The sequence below is a fragment of the Alligator mississippiensis genome, chromosome 16, assembly GCF_030867095.1.
Source record: "Alligator mississippiensis isolate rAllMis1 chromosome 16, rAllMis1, whole genome shotgun sequence".
In the NCBI taxonomy this organism is placed as follows: Eukaryota; Metazoa; Chordata; order Crocodylia; family Alligatoridae; genus Alligator; species Alligator mississippiensis.
In genome coordinates, this window is record NC_081839.1 from 12,886,812 (window position 1) to 12,905,753 (window position 18,942).

Sequence of the window (18,942 nt, forward strand, 5' to 3'; positions counted from 1 at the left end):
CTGCAGGTAGCCCTGTGCAGAGGGGGTGTCAGCCTCTCACTGTGTTTTGAAGGAAGAAAAGGACTTGATTAAGCCAGATGCTGTATTCACGGAAAAAAAATATAACAGCTCCACCATCTTGTACAGTTCCTTCAATCACTCCTTTATTTTACTTATCCTGCACGTCCTCGAGTGTATGCAGTCACACGCTGCACTTAATTACATCTATTCGTTTAGCAGTACATGCAACCGTTCTAGTATCATTGGGAAAAGTCTCCTCCCCCTCGATGAATTACAGGCATCTTGGGAAAAGCAAGAGCAAACCCCCTGCAGCGAGAGTTTGACACATCAGAGGTCTCTGAAAAGGGACTCAAGAGGTCTCGGTTCAATTCCCTGCACCAGCACACGTCTTGTGGACCCGCCACTTACTCTCTCTTTGCCTCCCTACTCTCATCTGCTAATTGAGAGTAGTGATCATTGGCAATCTGACAGGGGTTGTGTATGAGTTAAACATGGCAGCAACGTGGGAGGGAAGCAAGAGCACTTTTATATACAGATTTCCTACCTCTTGAGACAGTTGTGTGTGATTCCTACTGGGCCAAGTTTTAAAGTCCTGAATCAGCGACTTCTTGAGTAGAGTTCATGGCAGCGTCCACCCCGCACCCACCCCTGGGGGCACTGGATGGAGGGGGCGGGTGGGGCCTCCATGTAGACAGACCCAGGACCCATGTGGGCAGGGTGCATTTGGCAGGCTGGATGGACAAGATGGTTGCAACCCAGTCCTGTAACATCTGAGGGCTACAACAAGCCATTTTGGACGACAAAATGCAAAAACAAAGGAGGCCAAGAACTAGCAAGTGAGAGGAAGCTTTTCCTGGTTCCAACCTAGTTTTATTTCTTACAAATTCAAGCATAGGCAGATTTAATTACTCGATCAGTGCTGGAAGGTACAGCGCACCTGGAGAAGACAGGAAACTTCAAGGTGATCTGGGGGACTAAGATAGTCTACATCAAATCAAATTGACCCTCCTCTGGGGATACTTGTATCTGGAGCCTTATGCAGCCCTGTGAAAGCTTCCATGAGACGCAGCCCCTCATCGGTCAGCAGCCACCTGTGAGGTAGGACATGGTCACCTAGTTGTCATAGTGGGGCTTACATCACAAAGGCTGTTGGCTCACCTCTTTCCTGGGTCCTGGACCTGGAGCCTTGAGTGCCTCCGGATGCCTTCGCGATAGGAGCTGCTCAGCGCATTAGAGAAGGAAAGCTTGTTTAAGCCGACTTTGAACAATGGAAGTCATCGATCTGAAACTACCCAGCAGAGGTAAGATCCCCACGATGTTCTCCATGCCTAATCTCTAGTCCCTCAGCCCTTCTTGGAAGCACAAGGAATAGCTGGATTAGCTCAAATCAGTTTTGCTAGAGCTAGATTTTAAGTTGTGCAAACCACTGTTACTTGGTGGCCTGGACCGCAGCTTGGGTGATCGAGACCAGGTCAGGATCAAGCCTTCAGCCTCTGGACACTGGCATGCCTCCAGTCATTGGAGACTGTGTTAGATGTTCTGGGAAAGGCCTCCTTCCATCCCCGGGGTATTTCTGACCCTGTCCCCCTTGCAGCCAGGTGGGTGGTGTGAGGTGTCTCTGCATACATTAGCTAAGCTGAAGCATGACGGCAGCCTATAGACGTGCTGGTTCGCGTTCTAATTAGAACCGGTTGGAGCAGGCTCAGTTAATCGAGTCTGCTCCACTTCCTAATTAAAACGCTCCAGCCTTGCCTCACTGTCATGTGGTTTAAGTGCCCTGCCCCCCACCGCCACATTTTAAAATGGCTGTGGGGGTGCTTTAACTAAAGCTCATTGAATAAGCTTTAGTTAAAGTGCTCCAATGGCAATGTTCAAATATGGGGTGCTTAATACATGTGACGGTGAGCCGTTTTAATTAGAATGGCTGTTGGGGAACCTCTCTAATTTAAACAGCCCCTCCCTATCCCAGGTATGCTTATAGGCAACCTTGCTTTCAAAAACGTTGTCCCTAAACCATCATTTTGGGTATGTGACCCAATTCTCCAACTAATTGCCAAGGAGAAAAGAGTTGTTATTGTCTGCACGACTTCCCTTATTTTCCTGAAAACAAATGTCACAGTAATCTCCCCTTCCAACTGGCTGGGCCATTTTGCAAGCAAATCTCCTAGCATAACAGAGCGGGAGAAAGGGGAAGATGCCTCTTCTCCCTGACCAGGTCCACTCTTGCCTCTTTGGCTGGTACAGCTGTGGCCATTGCGCACAGGACTAATGATTATAGGTTTTTAGCTTCTGATGCTGGCTAACACCAGAGCATCATCTCCACCCTATTGGCAAAGACGGGATTTTTGGCAGAACTAAATTGCACTAAGAAAAGTGCCTCTTTAGCAGTACCAGCTGCCTCAGCCCAGAAGGGTGGCCTGGAGAGCTCTCCCCTTGTTGCTGTGCTAGGAAACCTTTCCTTTGTAGCCAGGCTACAGGGTTTGGCTCCAGCAGAGCTGCTAGTGGGCGGTGATGAACGAGAACAACGGAAATCAACAGAATCCTTTCCCTCCATTTCAGGTTTTTCCACCAGTGATCCCTCTGCAGCGAGATGCCTGGTGGATCAAGCTCAGGGCAATCTTGGCCCAGAGTTTGGCCAGGCAGACGTGGACCTTGACATTACTGTGAGCCTTCTGCTGGAGAGACTCCAACAGGAGGAGGTAGGGCGATGGCTTTGTGTCACATGGCTGCTCTAAGCATTTCCTTCCAGGCTGTGCAGGGTGGGACCCCAACTAAAACTGGTCCTTGTCCATCTGCTGGCTCTTTTCCGTTCCTGCTCTCCTTTTAAAGCTCACAATACAACATGCCCCCTGTTGTTATATTGTGATGTCACGATGATATCAGGGCACGCTCACATGGGCATCATCTCCCCCTCCCCAGTGGATGATAGATATGGTATAAGCCACATTCAAACAAGCCCTCACCCTACAGATAATGCTGTGAGCCTCCTTAGTGTCTTCCTCCAAGTATCTCACAGCATTGAGATATGAAATGTAGTTTCCCAGCAGCCTTGTGAGACTGGAAAGCCTCAGCCCAGGAAGTGAAGTGACTTGCCCACTGTCCCCCAGCGAGTCAGGAAAAGAACTGGGAATACAGCCAAGGGTGCTGAGCCTCTGCCTAGAGACCCTGGGCAACACACTTTCCCTGCCTGATTTGTCGTCATTCAAGTATGGCTTGGCTGGCTTAGCGCAACCTGGTTCACAAATATTTCAACTCCCTTGTTCACTCAGTAACAGAACTAATCGCACAATGGTTTTTGGCAGCATCTTGCCTGGCAAACTCCTGCTAAATTTGCTGCTCAGGATCACCCGACAGCTCCTTGTCACTCCCCTGGTGTCCCCATCTCTGAAAGAAATGCAAGTCACTCCCACCTCCCCAGTGCACTGGGGTGACAGTGCCTGTGATGCATCTGACTGCTTTTCTGATCACTTTTCTGTGTCTCCCGCCAGTCTGTTACCTTGTGCCCTCACAGTGCCTGACACTCCCCACTTATTAGTGCCAGCTGTAAACATCTGCATGGAAGGACAAACACAAGACACCCTGGGTTGTGTTCCTGTCCAGGAGCAAGGTCCCCCTTAGCGTGGCTGTAGAAGAATCCCTGGGTAACTGATGTCCAACATCACAGTCCTGGATGATCTGGCACTGGTCCCAAAGGAAACCCATTGTTCTCTTTCTCGGTGTGTTCCCAGGAGACAAGAGTCACCATTTACTCCAGCCTGCAGGAAGTCTTGCAGGGGGACATAAAGAGCCTGGACAGGGACCTTGTCAGGAGGATCATCCACTTGGCCTCCAAAGACATGAGGGAGACCCAGGTGAGTGAGCTCTGCCCAGTTTCTCCTCACAAGACTTGACTCTATGCATAGTTTGTTTGGTCCAATGTAGCTTGGGCCTGTGGTGTATCTCCTGCATGGACCCTGCTTAGAGGCTGCAGGCTTGCTCAAGACAGAGCTTCTCCAGATGGTTCTGGAGAGCAGGAACACGATCCAGCCCAGTGTTGAGCTCCTCTGAAACATGGGGCAGCTTGTCTGCTGAGAAAGACCAGAGTGCATAGGTGCTTTGCTGGGGACAGCATTGTCCAAGAAGCTTCCTGGTCCATGCTGAAGCTGTGTCCTACAGCCCAGGTGAATTCTGCGGTTGGTCAGCCAACCAGAGCCGAAACATTGTTCAGCCAAGTGTTTCAGCGGGCATTTAGGAGTGAGGGATCTCATGCAAGGAATTATTAGGGGCATGTAGTGAATTCAGGAGCAGCTAGTACAGTGTGTGGCTGGTAGGTGGTGGGGAAGAGAGTTTGCTTGGAACCAAGGATGAAATGGCACTGGGCCACTGGAGGAGCTGAGGCTAGTGCATCCTTCTCCCTCCCTTTCAGAGTTATCCCCAGCCTGACTTACCACTGTCTAAACTGTGCATCGGGCATGTGCTCCAGTTTTCTTTTCTTATTCTAGCAAGAAAAGGATGAAGTGCAGTTGGCTGCAGGAAAAACCCTCGTGGCACTTGCCGGCACGTTTTACAATTGGGTGATGTATGAGCTGCAGTGTCACGTGGGCATCATGGAGCTCCCTCCAATTTACTTCTTGATTACACTGGGTGACTTGGCCTCAGCCTATGGTACAGCATTGCCTCCCTTGCTTCCGGGCTCTCATCAGGGATTGTGGAGGGAGGGGATAAATACCACTCTGTCCAATGGGGCCATCACAACTGAGCTGGATTTAGGGCCTGAAGAATCTGGCTCCTGGCTCTAAGGCACCAGCACTAACTTCTGTAACAGCTGAAAGGGCCTTCAGGACAGGAAGGAGTGGAGATCAGGTGGGCAGGACCCTCCACTCCCTCCTCCTGCCCTGCATCTGGGTATGGGAGGGCAGCAGACAGAAGATTGCCCTATGTAGGGGCAGTCACTGTGGGGTTCCTCTGACATCTTCAAAGCCCCTTTGTGCTGCTCACCCTGAGAGTGAGGGATGCAGGTGGACAGGAATGTCTCTAACTGCATAATGTATCCTCATCCTGCAGCACTGAGGTCTGAGCCCTTCCTTGTGCTGACGCTCAGTAAATTGCGTTTTGTGCTGAGGCTGGTGGAGACCGACCAGATGAAGCGGGCGCTGTGTGGAGGTGAGTGCCAGCCCCTCGTGCAAGTGCCCCCACTGGGCACCCAGGGCCTAACACAGAGCTTGGGCCCTACTGGAGTGTCCCGCACTAGCAAGCGGGGCCTCCACTGCACTTCCTGGGCCTGATCCAACCACGAGTGGAGAACCATCCCTCCCTGGGCTGGCTGGAGGCTCTGAGCAGTGAGCAGGATTGGGCCCGTCATGACCCTTGCAGAGTAGTTCCCAGGAGCCATCACCGAGCCTGGAGCTGCCTCTAGGCCCTGGGGCAGATGGTGCAGATTGAATCCTAGTTGTAGCCCCTGGTCCGTGCTCCACCTGTCCCAAATTCTCCATCTGCCCCGAGCAGCACAGAGGCTGCCGGGACACTGTCATGACCACCAGGCATGCATGTCCTGCAGCACCTCACTCCGATGTTCCTGTGCAAACGTCTTGTATTTTCTCCCCCTCTGCAGTTGTGGAAGGCTTTGCCCAGGCTGCCAACCTGAAATTCCACGTCGGAGACGAGAGCCCGTTCCCTAGCTGCCGGGCAGCCGACTATGGTTTTCATGTGCTCCCTTTCTTTAATCTCATGAGCAGCAGCTGGCCGACAAGCGAGGACCTGGAGGTGAGGGCTGCTGTCTTTCTAGCTCCATAGCACAGCTGTCACGTTTCACTATTTCTGCCTATGTGTACAGTGCTGGCAGGGAAGACCCAGTCTCCGGGGCTCATATCACGTGTCTGAGAATCTGCTCTGCCCACAGGCAGTGTGCAGTTGCGTGCACTAATGGGTGCCAGTGGGCACTGGGAGCTCCTTCTGGGCATGACTCCTTCGGGGCCCAGGGGGATGGCAACAAGGAGTTTGCTCTCTCTGCACATGAATCTGGGCACATCAGCACAGCGGGGAGCCAGCCTCGGGGCCATATCCCACGGCCGTAGGTGGGAACCATGCAGACAGGGCTGGTCCAATGATGGACCAAGGACACTGCTGATATGAGAAGGCGAAAAGCTGTGCCTCTTCCTGACCCAGAGCAACCTCCTGGAAAGTCTGCCGGAGGGACTCAGTCCTGCCTTTCTTCTCTGCAGCCGCAGCAGGCTGCGGTCAAGGCGCTGGGACCCGCAATGGGCCTCCTTCTCCACCATGAGAGGCATCGCAATACTGTTTTTGAGAGGCTCCCCTGTCTCCTGCAGCAATACGAGGGAGGGGTCGACAATCTTCATGTCACCATGGTGAGATGCCACCTGGGAAACCAGCATTGGCCCTTGTCTGTATGCGTGGGTGTGCGCACTGGCACACGTGCGTGCATGTACGACTTGGCCTAGGAACTCCGTAGCTCTTGGGGCTTTCCTGGTTCAATTCAAGACCCCTTAACGGATCGGCCTTGCCTACACTTGGAGGCTAAACTCACAGCAGCCGGGTCTGTAGATCATGGCTATGATGGGAATGCCGCTTCCATTTTCTAGGAAGTCTTATAAGGGGAGACAAAAGAAATGAACTACCAGACCACTCCTTCCAGCTGAGTTTCGCTCTGCTCCCTCTGGGCTTGGCAGGGATTATGGTCAGGGCCTGGCAGTTTAAAGCATGGAGATTTGGGGCTCCCTGCTATGGTTTACAGAAGTGGAGCATGTTATACAGTGGTTCTGCCTGTGGAGCGTGTCTCCTGCGCTCTGTCTTTGTTTGCACCTGGGCAGCCCCCCGAGGCAGCACAGGTTTACCCCAGGGGAGAATCCCACTTCAGCTCTGTGCTCCCTTGTCCTGTGTCCCTGGGGCTGTGTGGGCAGATGCTGGCTGGGCCTGACTCTGCGGTCAGTTTTGGGGCCTACGACACCTGTGGGCTGTGGGACCCACTCTCCTCCTGGCATCCTTTGGAAGGAATCTGAATCTCCGGAGAGTGGTAATCCAGGTGGGGTGTATTCAGGGGACTGGGCAGGGGCTCAAACAGCACAGTGTGGTGTGGCCAGACTTGCAGATGTCGAAACTTCCAGCCCCAAAGCGATAAGCACTAAGCATGGGGCAGTGAGGTATCTTTTCTCACTCACTAATTTTCTGCTCTTGCTCACTCCACGGTTCTCCTCTCTAACCCTCCCTTTGACTTTCACCGTCTGTTGCAGAGTCTGAGCCAGCTCTTGGAGGTAGCCTATGATTTTGAGGTCCCTCTCCCCGATGGGAAACTCAAGAGCATCTGCTTTGCCCTGCACACCCAGGTAAGGGGAGGTCGATTCTGTACCGCTCATCCCAAGGCCCAGCAGGTCCAAGTCCCATTACTCAGACAGACCCAGCTGATGGAGGTGCCAAGCCCCACTCTGCTGGCAACGTCTCTGCTTGCCCAAGAAGAAGAAAACAGGTGGTGGCCTCCTTGTCTCCCTCAGTCCAGTTGAACTGATAGGAGGCTCCATGCAAATCCCTTTGTCCTAGCAAGTCAGGACCCGAACAATCAACCCTGTGGTGCGAATCCAGCCAAGAGCAGCCATGTTGCTAAAGGGACTTGGAAATCAGGGTCCCCTCTTGCTTATGGTCTGGACCTTTGAGTTCTTGGCTCTTGCTGTGTGTGATAGCAGTGATGTCTCCTGCGACTTGGACTCTGGACAGTGGGAGTTCGGGATCCATTCCACACTTTCACCTGCACCCAGCTGGGACTATGGAGAATCCCTTGCCTTCTTCCCACAGGTGTGTGATATCGCACAGCTGCCGGGATCAGAGAACCAGGTCAAGGTGTTCTACTGTCTCCGCCTGCTGGGTAAGCAGAGGGGGCTCCAAGTGACATAGGGGTTTCCTTCAAACCTCCCTGCTCTGTGCCAAACCCTGGACAGGGGAATGAGAACGAGGAGTGCTGAGCCCACTGAGGTTTGCTCTTCTCCCCTGCAGCCTGTCTCTCCCCAGACCAATTTATTTCCTTTGTGGGCTCCCGCCTCAAGACTGACAAAGAGGGAAGCTGCGTGGCATCCCTCTCCATCTTTAGTGGCATCATTGCTGCTGACTGTAAGTATGACCAGAGCAAATGTGCTGACTGCCGTCTTGGCTGACCCTTCAGGAACTGAGTTAGGACTGTCCAGGCCGAATGACCTGTCCTGCTCTAGCTGCGCTCAAGAGCTCTGGCTGTAGAGCTAGAGTCAGACCTCCGTCCTCTGCTGCTCGGTACCAAAGGGCCAGTAGCACCCTGCATCCTGCTGGATGACACAAGAATGCTGGGGCCAAATCCTGCTCGGACACCTCTCCTGGCAGCACTCTCAAGTCGAGAGGTTTAACGAGCCCTTTTATGGCCCAAGAGACTTTCCCAGGTTGCAAAGTAGAGACAGGAGGTTGTGCAGGTCGCCACAAGCAGGTCTTTTGCAATCCGGGTGCCTCTTGCTGTGGATTGCTCCCAGAACACAGCAATATTGTGCCCTCCTTTTCCTTCCAGTGCCCGAGATGAGCCAGAAAAAATGTGCTGTAGTCAAGGCCATGAGGTGCATGCTTGGTGATCAGAGCACTGAGGTGAGGTGCTTTGTGAGCAGTGGCTGTGCTGGGGATGGCACATGGACCTGACACAAAATTCCCACCCCAGATTCTTGGTTCTCTTGTAGAGAAAACCTTTCTTCCCTATCCGCGTCTTCAGGGAAGGCAGTGCAGAGAGCCTGGCCCTCTGCTTCCAGAGGTGGGGAGAGTCAGGATCTGGGGAAGTGACATCAGTTTGCCAGTGGGCAGGGGATCTGCTTTGCCTCCGATGCCAATATGGGACTACTGAGTAGGAAAGACACGCTGTTCTCTTGCCTCTTTATAAACCCTAGAAATAAAATTGGAGGTCTGGGGACCCTTCTCCTTCCCTGTCATCCTTTCCAAGGTTTGAGGGAGGGTTTGTGCCATGGCCGGTCCCTGCCCCCATTAGGGCATAAAGGCTGTCCTGACTCCAATCTGTCCTCTCCTCCCCTCCAGGTGAAGAAGGCCGTCCTTCATTTTGTCAGGACACTGCTCAGTGTGCAGGGCCTGGATGACTGGGCCTGGGACTTAGTGGCCTATATTTTCAAGCAGTCCAGCTTGTCTAGGAGCCAAATGGTAAGAGAAATGGAAGCTGGGGACTTGGGGCTTCTGTTGTAGCAGGCTGAAGCCTGCCATTGTCTTGAGCAGGAGTGTGGTGTGCCTCAGAAGTGCCAGGCTGAGTCATTAGAACCAGGGTCAGACCATTTCCACTGGTACAACAGCTCCAAGGGAGCTCTCGGGATGTCAGTGCAGCTCCTCTGGATTTTCCCCAGGGTGTTAGCAAGACCAGACTCTCATCTGGACTATGTACATCTTCTGATGAGGCTGAGATTTGCCCCGTCAAGCACTGAGGAGTGAAAACCCTGACCACACAGTCTGGCAGGGAGACTTCCTTGAGAACAGCAATGCTCTCTGGTGGAAATAAACTGCCGAGGACGTGTCTTGGTGCCCAGGACATAGCTTGGCCCATTGATAGAATCACAGTGACGAGACAATTGAGCTGGCTGGGCCCTGGAGCAGACGCAGCAGAGCGGGTGTGTGATGCCTGCACATTTGAGTCCGCTGGGCTGAATCTGAAGGGTTCTCTTGGAAGGACGAGGGAGGTGAATACTTGGCAGGTTTCAAGACATAACCCACTCCCAGGCCCCAGAAATACTTTGTGTTCAGCAAGTCGTTGCACAGTGTCGGAGGTCTTTCTGAACTGGGAACCTGCCTCATCAGCCTGGTTTTTCTTTTCTTATCTCGGCTCCAGTGAGTTGTGCTTTCAGCAGAACATAAAATGCAGTGGTAACTGTGCAGTGTTCAAGCTGGCTGTGAAGGAGATGGAGATTGAGTGTCCAGTCGTTGCCTCTTGACTTGCTCGTGAGCTTTCTCTCGGTCTCTCGTGCAGAAGTCCAAAAACCATTCCAGTCAGGATGCCGAGGAGGAACAGAGCATCCGAATCACCTGCGTGGAGATCCTGGAAAATCTGGATGTCTCAATCAGTGGCATGAGCCAAGTAGGTGATCAGTTAGTTGCTGCCCTTGCATTATCAAGGACTTCATCCCCTGTACCTCTCCACTGGGCAATTCTCTGCATTGGCAGGGTAATGGAGATATACCATGGCCAGTGCTGGCCATGAGTTATGGAGCAAGCTGCCACCATTTAAGGAATGACCTTAATACAACCCCCCAGCTGGAAGGGATCCCTGTGCTGAGCTGGCCTCCTCATTCTCTCTCCTTGCTCTGCTCAGTCTTCTCTGAAATTCAGACTTGTTTGGCCAGTGTTAGAACAGGGTTTCAGAGATCAGCTATTCCTGAGAGACAGACATGAGGTCAGGGGTGGGGGAAGGACCCTCAAGTAGGTGGGTCATTGGTGACGAAGAGGAGACTGTCCTTGAGCACTGGATGAAGAGAGCTGGGTGCAGGGGTACAAGGAGCTGAGTCCAAGCTGTCTGGCTCCTCTCCAGGTCTTATGGCCCCGGCTGCTGGAGTACATAGTGCCAGCTGAGTACAGCTGCACTCTGACCCCCCTGTGCCGCTGCCTCGGGGACCTGGCCAAGCAACCGCAGTGGGAGGGAGAAGCGGCTTGCATGGACCCCAGCAAAGGAGGTTTGAAATCCAGATCCCTGTGGTTTGAACCCGCTCCACCTGCCTCGTAGAAAATCTTCGATCTCTTCCATGCACTATGAGGAAGCCCAAAGGCGGGAGGGCCAGTTGGGTCATTCCAAGCTGGGAGGGAGAGCCAGGCAATGTGGGCTCCTCCAAGCCAGAGCTGCCCTAGATTTATGCTGTGCAACAGGGGAATCCCAGGGCCTTTTTGCCTCAGCTTCCCCACTCATCCAATGATGACTGAGCAGTGCCTGCCTCACAGAGGGGCTGGGAGTGAAGGCTGCTTGGTAAAGCTCCTTGAGATCCAGACACAGAAGGTGCCATGAAAGTGCCAGTTGTGCCCAGCTCCCCGAGCAGCCACGGGCAGGTGCATTGGGAATGGACAGGCTTGTAGCAGCATCACCCCCCCAGTTCCAAAGTAGTCCCACATGGCCATGCTCTCTTTCTCTTTCCAGCCACATTTCCTAAGGCTCAGGGGCTGCTGGCGCGACTCCTGGTGAGTAGCCCTGGAGAGGTACTTGCCAGAGGTGTGGGGAGGGTCAGTGGTGTGGGGACATGTGCCTGTAGCCTTAGCTGGAGGAGCACGCTCTGTCTCTTCCCACACTCGGCGCTGCCCTGTGCTGGCACAGTTCCCTTCCCTTTGCAGAGCAGAGCCAGGCTCTGCCCCTGCCTCGCAGCCTGCGGAGGGGCATGCAGGATCAGCCTAGCACAGCACTTCAGCCTCTGTCTGATTGCTGAATGCTCTGGCCATGTATGGTGGAGGCCAGTTTCCCTCCTAAAGAAAGCCATGGAGTCCCACTCCGGAGCTGAGCCCCTGTTTCTCTCGTGCTGTCTGTGGTTGCCTTGGCCCTGGGTGACAGCAGCCGCGCACATTCTGCCCTGCGGGCACTGTGGGCTCTGCACCGCATGATCCACCCTGCTGTTGGAGAGCAGTGGAGGGTCAAGATTCCCATCCTGCTCTCGACTATTGAAGGTAACAAGCAAGGAAGGAGCACAGTATCTCTGCAGAATGGAAAGGGAGAGGGGAGGGGAGGTTGCAGCCTCCTGGAGCCCCCCGTGGCACCGGTCCCCCTCTGCAGCATCGCATGCTTGAGAGCTTCTACTCTTTGCCAGCGGGGGCGAATCCAGGGGCTTGACAACATGGAGGTTGATGGGACCCAGGGTAGGGTTTGCCCATGAAGGGCTCCACCAGATTAACCACTCTCCTGCAGTTCTCTGAACTCTTGGGAGGTTTCTGTTGCCAGAGGAAACGTCTGTGCACGTTGCCTTTCTACGAAGCCCAGTCCTGTACTGTGCTGTGCCGAGCACATCTGTGAGGTGCTGAGCACCCTCCATGCCCCTTATGGCCATTTCTGCAGGGACTGGTCATGCACAATGTTCAGACATGCTAGCAGGGTATATACTAGAGCGCAGGGCCTGTGACCTTGGGATCCCAGGAGGTGACTGGGTGCGGATGCAGGAGTTGCTAAAGACTTGATGCCCAGGGAGGCAACTAAGACTCTTCTTCAGTGCCTATGGCAGTGACACCCTTCTTGTTTGCCTCCCAGCTTCAGGAAATCCTGAGACCTCCCAGGACAATGTGTGGTGGGAGCACCTGCTGCTGAAGGTACAGGGTGGCTCTCAGAGCTGCTGTTGCAGCCAGCCAGGGCTGTCTGAGAAGGGAGGGTTCCCTCATGCCTCAGGGAAATGAGGTGATGAAAGTCAATAACCCAGCAAGAGTCCAACTTGGAAGGTTTGCCAGTGTCCTTGAGTTTGGATTGGCATCTAGAGTTGTCCACTTGGGATCCTCCAGCCTTTCCGTACAGTCTTTGAGCTCAAGAAATGGAAGGAGATGAGGCCTTGGTTGGGGGCTTCTGCAATTCCCAGGTCCTATCACAATGCAAGTTCAACACAACAAAGCACTCAAGTCCCTGGCAGTTGGAGGTGCCCGTTGTAGAGCCCATGGCGCCTTTTTGACTTGATCCAGCCTCCCCCCTCTACACAATCTCTCCCCAGTGGACAGGTTTCTTGGCACAATCTCTTCCACATTTCTGTCCACTGGTGTCAAGGTTGTGAAGGATCCTTGGGCAGAGATGAGGAGGGGAGAGCAAGAAGCAGGAAGATCCTAGGGTGTCCGCCTGGAGCGTTCTCCAAAGGCTGCCAAGTCTCCCTGTGAGATTCGGGTGCTAGAAAGGGCACAGCAGAGGAGGACGACAGAGACTCAGCCCATGCACCCAACCCTTTCTTTCCCTTCACTTGTGCCCTCAGTTCCTGAACATGACACTGAAGAGCATTGCTGACGATGCCTGGAGCAGTCAGCTGAGCCTGGAGCTGCAGCACCAGACAGCCAGTTATGCCTGCTCCTCCCCGGAGAAGGTGCGTGCTCTTGGCAACGGCTGGGTTTCTGCAGCTGTTTGGTGGTGCTGTGGCAGGAGGCTGCAGAGAGTTTCTCTCCACAGTTTGTGCTTTTCCGTTCTATTTTCTTGATCAAAAGCATTGTCCTTGGTCGTCTGCTCTCTTCACTGACCCAAAGGGAGAGCTTACTGGGGCTCTTTCTCTGTCTTTAGCTGCCATTTCCCTGCAGAGTGGGGCCAGTTATTCGGTGTGTGGGTGCTGGGGCTGGACTCTCTTGGTCCTTCCTAGGGATCGGTGTGTTTCTGGGCAGTTCTTGTCCTGACCAGCAGGCTGCTGTGTTCCCAGTTCTTTGGTGATGGTGGTCTCCTTCTTTCAGAGTTTCCTATATAAGGCACTTGGTACCACCTTGGCCTCTTGCCAGGATGTTGCCCATGTGAAATCCCAGCTCCAGAAATCTCTGAAGGGCACAGATTACATGAACGCTTCTGAGAGAGAGGTGAGGACCCTGTTCTCTCCAGACGTATCAGGTCCTCCCGTGTCCTCACTTCTCTGTTGCTTTGTGTCTCGGGTTTGTTTGCTTCCTGGCCTTCCCTTGTCCTTTCCCTCAGACAGCCCCCTGACTTGTTGCGGGTCGGACGGGCAGTTCTAGTATCAGGGGAGATGGGGAGGACTCTGGGGTCTGTCAGCCAGACAGCCCTGCTCACTCCCCAGTGCGTTTCTTGGCTTCCAGCACGTTGTGACCATCCTGGCATTCTCAGCCGAGGGCCACCTGGACCTCACCCTGGGCACGCTGGAGGACTTTGGTGCGGCTCTGAGTAAAGTGCAGGTGTCTGGGATAGTCGGCCGCCTGCAGGTAATGGAGCTGGGGGGTTTCTCGCACTTCCTTCCCCTAGAAACCCTTGAGAAGAGCAGCTTGGCGGTGGCTCCTCTCCCTGGTAATGCCCTCTCCCAGGGAACATGCTCCACATCAGGTCTCCAGTGATACAGAGGGGAACGCAGTTTCTACTACTCAGGTTTTTCATGTCCCAGGTTAATGGGTCAACAATTAACCAGCCCCTTTCAGGCACTGAGGCAACTACATCTGATGTTCACCCAGAGAAAGAGATTGTGTCTTTCTCACATCTTTCAGTTAGCCATGGGAGAGGAGACATGAGCCCTGTTGCCCAGCCTCAAAGTACCAGCTCCGAGTGCATAATCCACATGCCCCAAATGCTGTAAAATGGGCCCTAAGGTTCTCCTTAGGGCTCACCCAGCCCAGCGGAGCCGCCACCATGGCTGAGCTGAGCACCTCAGCGCTCAAAGGTGTTTGGGTCCAGGCCGCATCCAGCAGGGCGTTCACGGTGCCCCAAACACCTGCCGAGCTTCAGCTTCAGCTTCTGCGCAAAGCACAACAGGCAGAGCCACCTCCTTCACACAGACAGACCTGCCGCAGCCTTCCTGATGCATTGTGCCCAGGGACTCCTTACTGCCAAATACATGAGGCGGCCCTGGGCACAATGCATCTGCTGCCCCAGTTCCTGTGGGTCACAAACTCTCCCCCGCCCCTGCCCCGACTTCCATGGCTCAGAGTGGCACTGCAGCTCTCTCTGCCCGAGTCACCCAGGCTGCAGGACAGAGAAGATGAGGCATCTGAAACAAAGCACTGATGATGGTGCTGTCAGAGCTGTGGGTCTCCTGTGAGTGGCAGGGAGAGCCGGTATTGCTGCTGGGCAACTCCTTGGTCAGCAGTGACTCCTACTTGGGGGGCAGAAGGCATGGGAAGCCCTGGTGTGAGTGTCATGTCACCCTGTGCAGGACTATCACCAAGGGAAAAGAGCCAGGACCCACAGGGCCTTGATACTGGCCTACGGCCGAATTGCTGTCCATGGCCCCCGAACACAGCTGCTCCCCCGCGTGGAGCATGATCTCACCAGGAAGGTCCTGCAGTATTACATGACCAGCTGCCAGGTAAGAGCCTGGGACTGCACCATGTCGGGAAGAGGCCTGCCATGGGACTGATGTCTCCTTTGCACTTGGGTGCCTAGAGAGGCTCTGACTGTCTGATCCTCCCCCTGAACTCAGGCCTGTGATGAGCATCCATGTTAATCCTTCTGGGATGATGTGCAGTGGGAGGGACCCACGCATGGAGAGTGCTGGGATAGACGCTCCTGACATCCTGTCCTGCGCTGGAGAGGGGCACGCATTCATGCCCTTGCACTGCTCAACACTCCCCAGCCCAGCCCTTTTTTGGACCTGGCAGGGAGCTGTAGTCTGGAGCCGTCCAGGCATTGACGATTGTTTTGCATTTCACTTCCCAGGTGCTTGGCATCATCTTTGTCAATAAGGTAAATGTTCAATGACCCCACCTCTGCCTGTGCTCTTCCCAGACCCCACCTGCAGGAGGCACAATGACCTTCCCCAGGCAGGAGTCCCTGCTGCTGCCATGCTTCTCATATGAGATGGGCGTGGGCCTGGGGCTTTCAGGGACCTGTTGGTTCTTGCCCATTCCTCATCTCCATCTCCTTGTTGTTCCCTCATGAAATCCAGGACTCAGACTTAAAGCTGACCCTGATCCGGTCAGTCACTGAGATCAGCCGTGCCATCCAGGACGCAGACGACTCTCAGAGCTTCCAGTTTGCTTTCAAAGAGGAGCTCCTGGGGTACATGCTGGTGAGTGGGAGGAGCCCTGGGGGGCAAACTGCAAAGGCCCTAGTGGGAACCTAATGGGACTGGTTTGCCTGGGAGCAGCTGTTTCATCCCCTGGCTAGGATGGGATTCTTGGAGCCTCATGAGGGGTCTGCTTGGGGCCCAGAAAGCTGGTGCCCCTCGAAGCTTTGTAGGCAATGCTGCATTGCGGGCTGCTGTTGGAGGGCCCAGCTGTGTCTGGCGAGTGACTGGAGTACAGCTCTGTGCCCTCTGCGCCGATGCCATCGACCTGAGCAGGATCCTGGGGCAGTAGCCAGCACAGCCCTGGCTCTGTTTATGGCTCACCTGGGAGGGCAGCCTGGTGGGTTTGTGGGGGGAAGCTCTCTGCTTCCCACATCCATTTCCCGTGTGTCATGTCTCCGTTTCTGCCTTTCAGGACTTCATGAAAGAGGAACCAATGGATTCCTTGGCCTCTCCTGTTCGCCTCAGGGCCATGCTTGCCATTAAGCACCTGAGGTAGGTGATTCCTGCCCTGGCCCTTGGCACTGGGATGCCCTGGTCAGAGATGAGCTCCTTCCTTAATCCTCCGTCATTCTTCCCATCAGATCTGGAGCTGAGAGACACCTGCAGGGCTCAGGTCACAGGCTGCTCTCACTGCAGCTGGGGTCAGAGGGTTTGAATGTGTTTGGTCCACTTGGAGATTTGGACTTGAAAGACTTGGTGGTGGTGGTGGTTGTGGGACAGCTAGCAGTGGCTGGGGGGAGTGCCAGGAGCTTGTCAGCTGCCAGGTCCAGCGCGGTTTGGATTTCGGGTTCTAGGTTCAGATTATATCTTAGCACCCACTTTCCCTTGGGGCTGGCAGTCAGTGTGACAGGGCTTTTCGTCCTCTCTTTCTTCTGCCAGCAAGGTGAAACCCTCACTAAATCGGGATGAAAACAGAAACATCCTGGATGACTGCTTAAAATGCCTGCTGCCTCTTCCAGCTGTTCAGCAGCTGAGGGAAGAGGGTGAGACCTCTCAGGACTCTGTCCAAGTACAGGTACACCTAGACAGCATCACCTGCTGGGACCTGCTCCCCAGCCTGCTCTGGGTCCTGGCAGTCACCCCTGGCCTCCCTAGAATGGTTCTGGGTTTTGTGACGCATGCTCCCGCTGGCCCTGAGCTTCCCTCTTCTATCTCCTGCTTGCAGGCACTGCACGAGTTGTCCATGCAGGCCTTGGGCGAGCTCATGAGGGGCCTCCTTGAAGAAGACCCCACTGAGAATTGGTTCATGGAAATGTTCCATGTGAGTAGCCAGCAGGAGCAGGCAGAGCTGTCTTCCTGGGGAAGGGGAAGCGGGGCAAAAAACAGGGAGGAAGGTTTCCCTCAGCAGGGCAAATGAGAGGGGAGTCTCCCAAGGTGTCCTTGAGGCAATGCATAGTAATTCCCTTGCATCCCGTTGACATCCCTAGTAGCTGCATCTTCTTGTGCCATGGTCACTCAACAGCTGCTCTGGCTTCAGGGGAATTCAAGTCTGCCTGGGGTGTATCCAGCTGATAAAAAAAGCAGATTGCTTGGAGGGATTTCAGTGGTGATGGTGATGTGTGCTGTTGAAATGGGTCCTCTGAGCTGTTGTCAAGGTTCCTCTGACAGTAGTTTGCTCTCCCAACAGCTGCTTGAGCCGTGGATCTTCTCTGACAAGGAGTGGGAGAGAGAGAGGGCCTTGCAGGCCAGCTCCCAGCTCCTTGTTGCCTATCAGGAGACAGTCTATTGCAGAGTAAGTATGGTCTAACTCTTGCCTTGATGTCCTCCTGGCAGCCTCACCCTGAGATGTAGAAAGCTCCCCTAGCAGACAGGGCCCCACAGGGATGCATTCCTGTTTTCACCTTCCGAGGATCATACATCTGAATATCACTCTAGCCAGACACAGGCACACGTCATTTATTTCTTGTTCCTTTTTTCTCAGCTACAAGAGCCTTTGGAGCAGTTTGGGTCCCTGCTGGGGCTGCTGACACCATACACTTGCAGCTCTCTTGCTGCATCCCGCCTGTGGGCCGCCGACTGCATTTTCTGCCTTCTGCAGCTACAAGGTAAGGGCACTCTGAGTAGGTGCAAGTGACTCTGCCCCTCTTCTCCCTCTGGTAATGCCTACTCGTCTGCTCTGTCCATTCACTGCTAGTCTAATGACACCTGAAAAGCACCTCAAAAGGGCCACGACTGGCCCTTGGAAGATTTCGTCTTAGGAGAGAAGAAGTGCGTGGTGTGAAGGGCCTGACCCTCCTTTGGGAAGTGTGAAAAGAAGCCCGCCTAGCAGAAATGGGGAGAGGATTGTAGCAGCTCTGATCCCGCTGCACCTCTGACCCCACTGAAGTCACTCAGACCTCAAACATCATCCTTGGACCACACTGCCTATGACACCGCACATGGTTCCTCCATGGAGCCACGGTTCTGTTTCAGACATCAGTACAGCACTTTTTCCTCCTTATTTTCATTCCAGGCCAGTCCAGGACAATGGATGCAGCAGAGGGGGAGCTGAGAGGTCTCCGGGAGGAGCTCAAAGCTGCCAGCCCTGAGGCTGTGCTGATATCATCCTGCCAAATGGCGAAGGTCAGTGGCTCAAGAAGCTGGTGTGGAGACTCTGGGAGCTGGGTGTCCTTCATTGTCCGTTCTTTTGCTCACACGTGGTTTATCTCTTTCTTTGGCGTGCATGGGGGAGGCATTTGGGACACATATGGTTCACCCACTGTTTGCCCATGTCCATGTAGAAAAAATAAGTCAGAGCAAGATTAGAAAGTCTGGTAGATAGTTCTGTCCTTGCACAGAAGAACAAACCTTTGTCAGTACAGCATCCAAGTGAGAGCCTCAGCCAGGACTTGGTCTCCTCATGTGCCCATTTTAACTTATCCTGAGGTGCAGCTTGGCTGTGTTTGTGTTGTGTTGTCAATTGATGCTCTCTCCATTGAAGAACGGTGGAACGTTCAAACCCAGGATTCACCTCTTGCACATGCACCATGTTGCCGTAAGGCCCAAGCTTATACACGGCACCACTCTTTAATATCTGTCTTGAATTCTGGGGTTCAGTGCAATTTCCCTTCTTTCTATTTGTCTCCAGGTCACTGGCAAATTCTTGCCCTCCACCCAGGCCCTTGATTTGGTGGGGACAATAATGGATGGCATGCTTTCTGCCAGCCCCACGTGTGCCACAGCAGCAGGCCACTGGTTCTGTGCAGTCCTGAGGGAGAATGGAGATGCCCTTCTGAATGAGGTAAAATTGAAGCTGAGGAGGCTTTCTGCATTTGCCTTATGCTTTTCAAACACTGCTTTCATGTGGAGTGGACAGCAA

General features: G+C 53.9%; 3 protein-coding genes across 3 annotated transcripts; all 3 read left to right on the forward strand.

Moving 5' to 3' along the window:
* The first annotated feature begins 6,209 nt into the window (after positions 1-6,209).
* On the forward strand, positions 6,210-8,646 carry LOC132246549 (maestro heat-like repeat-containing protein family member 2B). Its single transcript, XM_059719731.1, has 5 exons — positions 6,210-6,344; positions 7,227-7,319; positions 7,783-7,852; positions 7,996-8,094; positions 8,516-8,646. The coding sequence occupies exons 1-5, from the start codon at positions 6,237-6,239 to the stop codon at positions 8,638-8,640; spliced, it is 495 nt and encodes a 164-aa protein (XP_059575714.1). The 5' UTR covers positions 6,210-6,236; the 3' UTR covers positions 8,641-8,646.
* Positions 8,647-11,515: 2,869 nt separating this feature from the next.
* LOC132246490 (maestro heat-like repeat-containing protein family member 2B) lies at positions 11,516-15,296 on the forward strand. Its single transcript, XM_059719623.1, has 5 exons — positions 11,516-11,634; positions 12,209-12,267; positions 12,909-13,016; positions 13,726-13,848; positions 14,790-15,296. Exons 1-5 carry the CDS (start codon positions 11,568-11,570, stop codon positions 14,991-14,993), a joined length of 561 nt encoding a protein of 186 aa, XP_059575606.1. The 5' UTR covers positions 11,516-11,567; the 3' UTR covers positions 14,994-15,296.
* A 1,516-nt stretch (positions 15,297-16,812) lies between these two features.
* LOC132246528 (maestro heat-like repeat-containing protein family member 2A) lies at positions 16,813-18,860 on the forward strand. The gene is made up of 4 exons (XM_059719661.1): positions 16,813-16,905; positions 17,272-17,376; positions 17,566-17,689; positions 18,097-18,860. The coding sequence occupies exons 1-4, from the start codon at positions 16,828-16,830 to the stop codon at positions 18,387-18,389; spliced, it is 600 nt and encodes a 199-aa protein (XP_059575644.1). The 5' UTR covers positions 16,813-16,827; the 3' UTR covers positions 18,390-18,860.
* Positions 18,861-18,942: the final 82 nt, after the last annotated feature.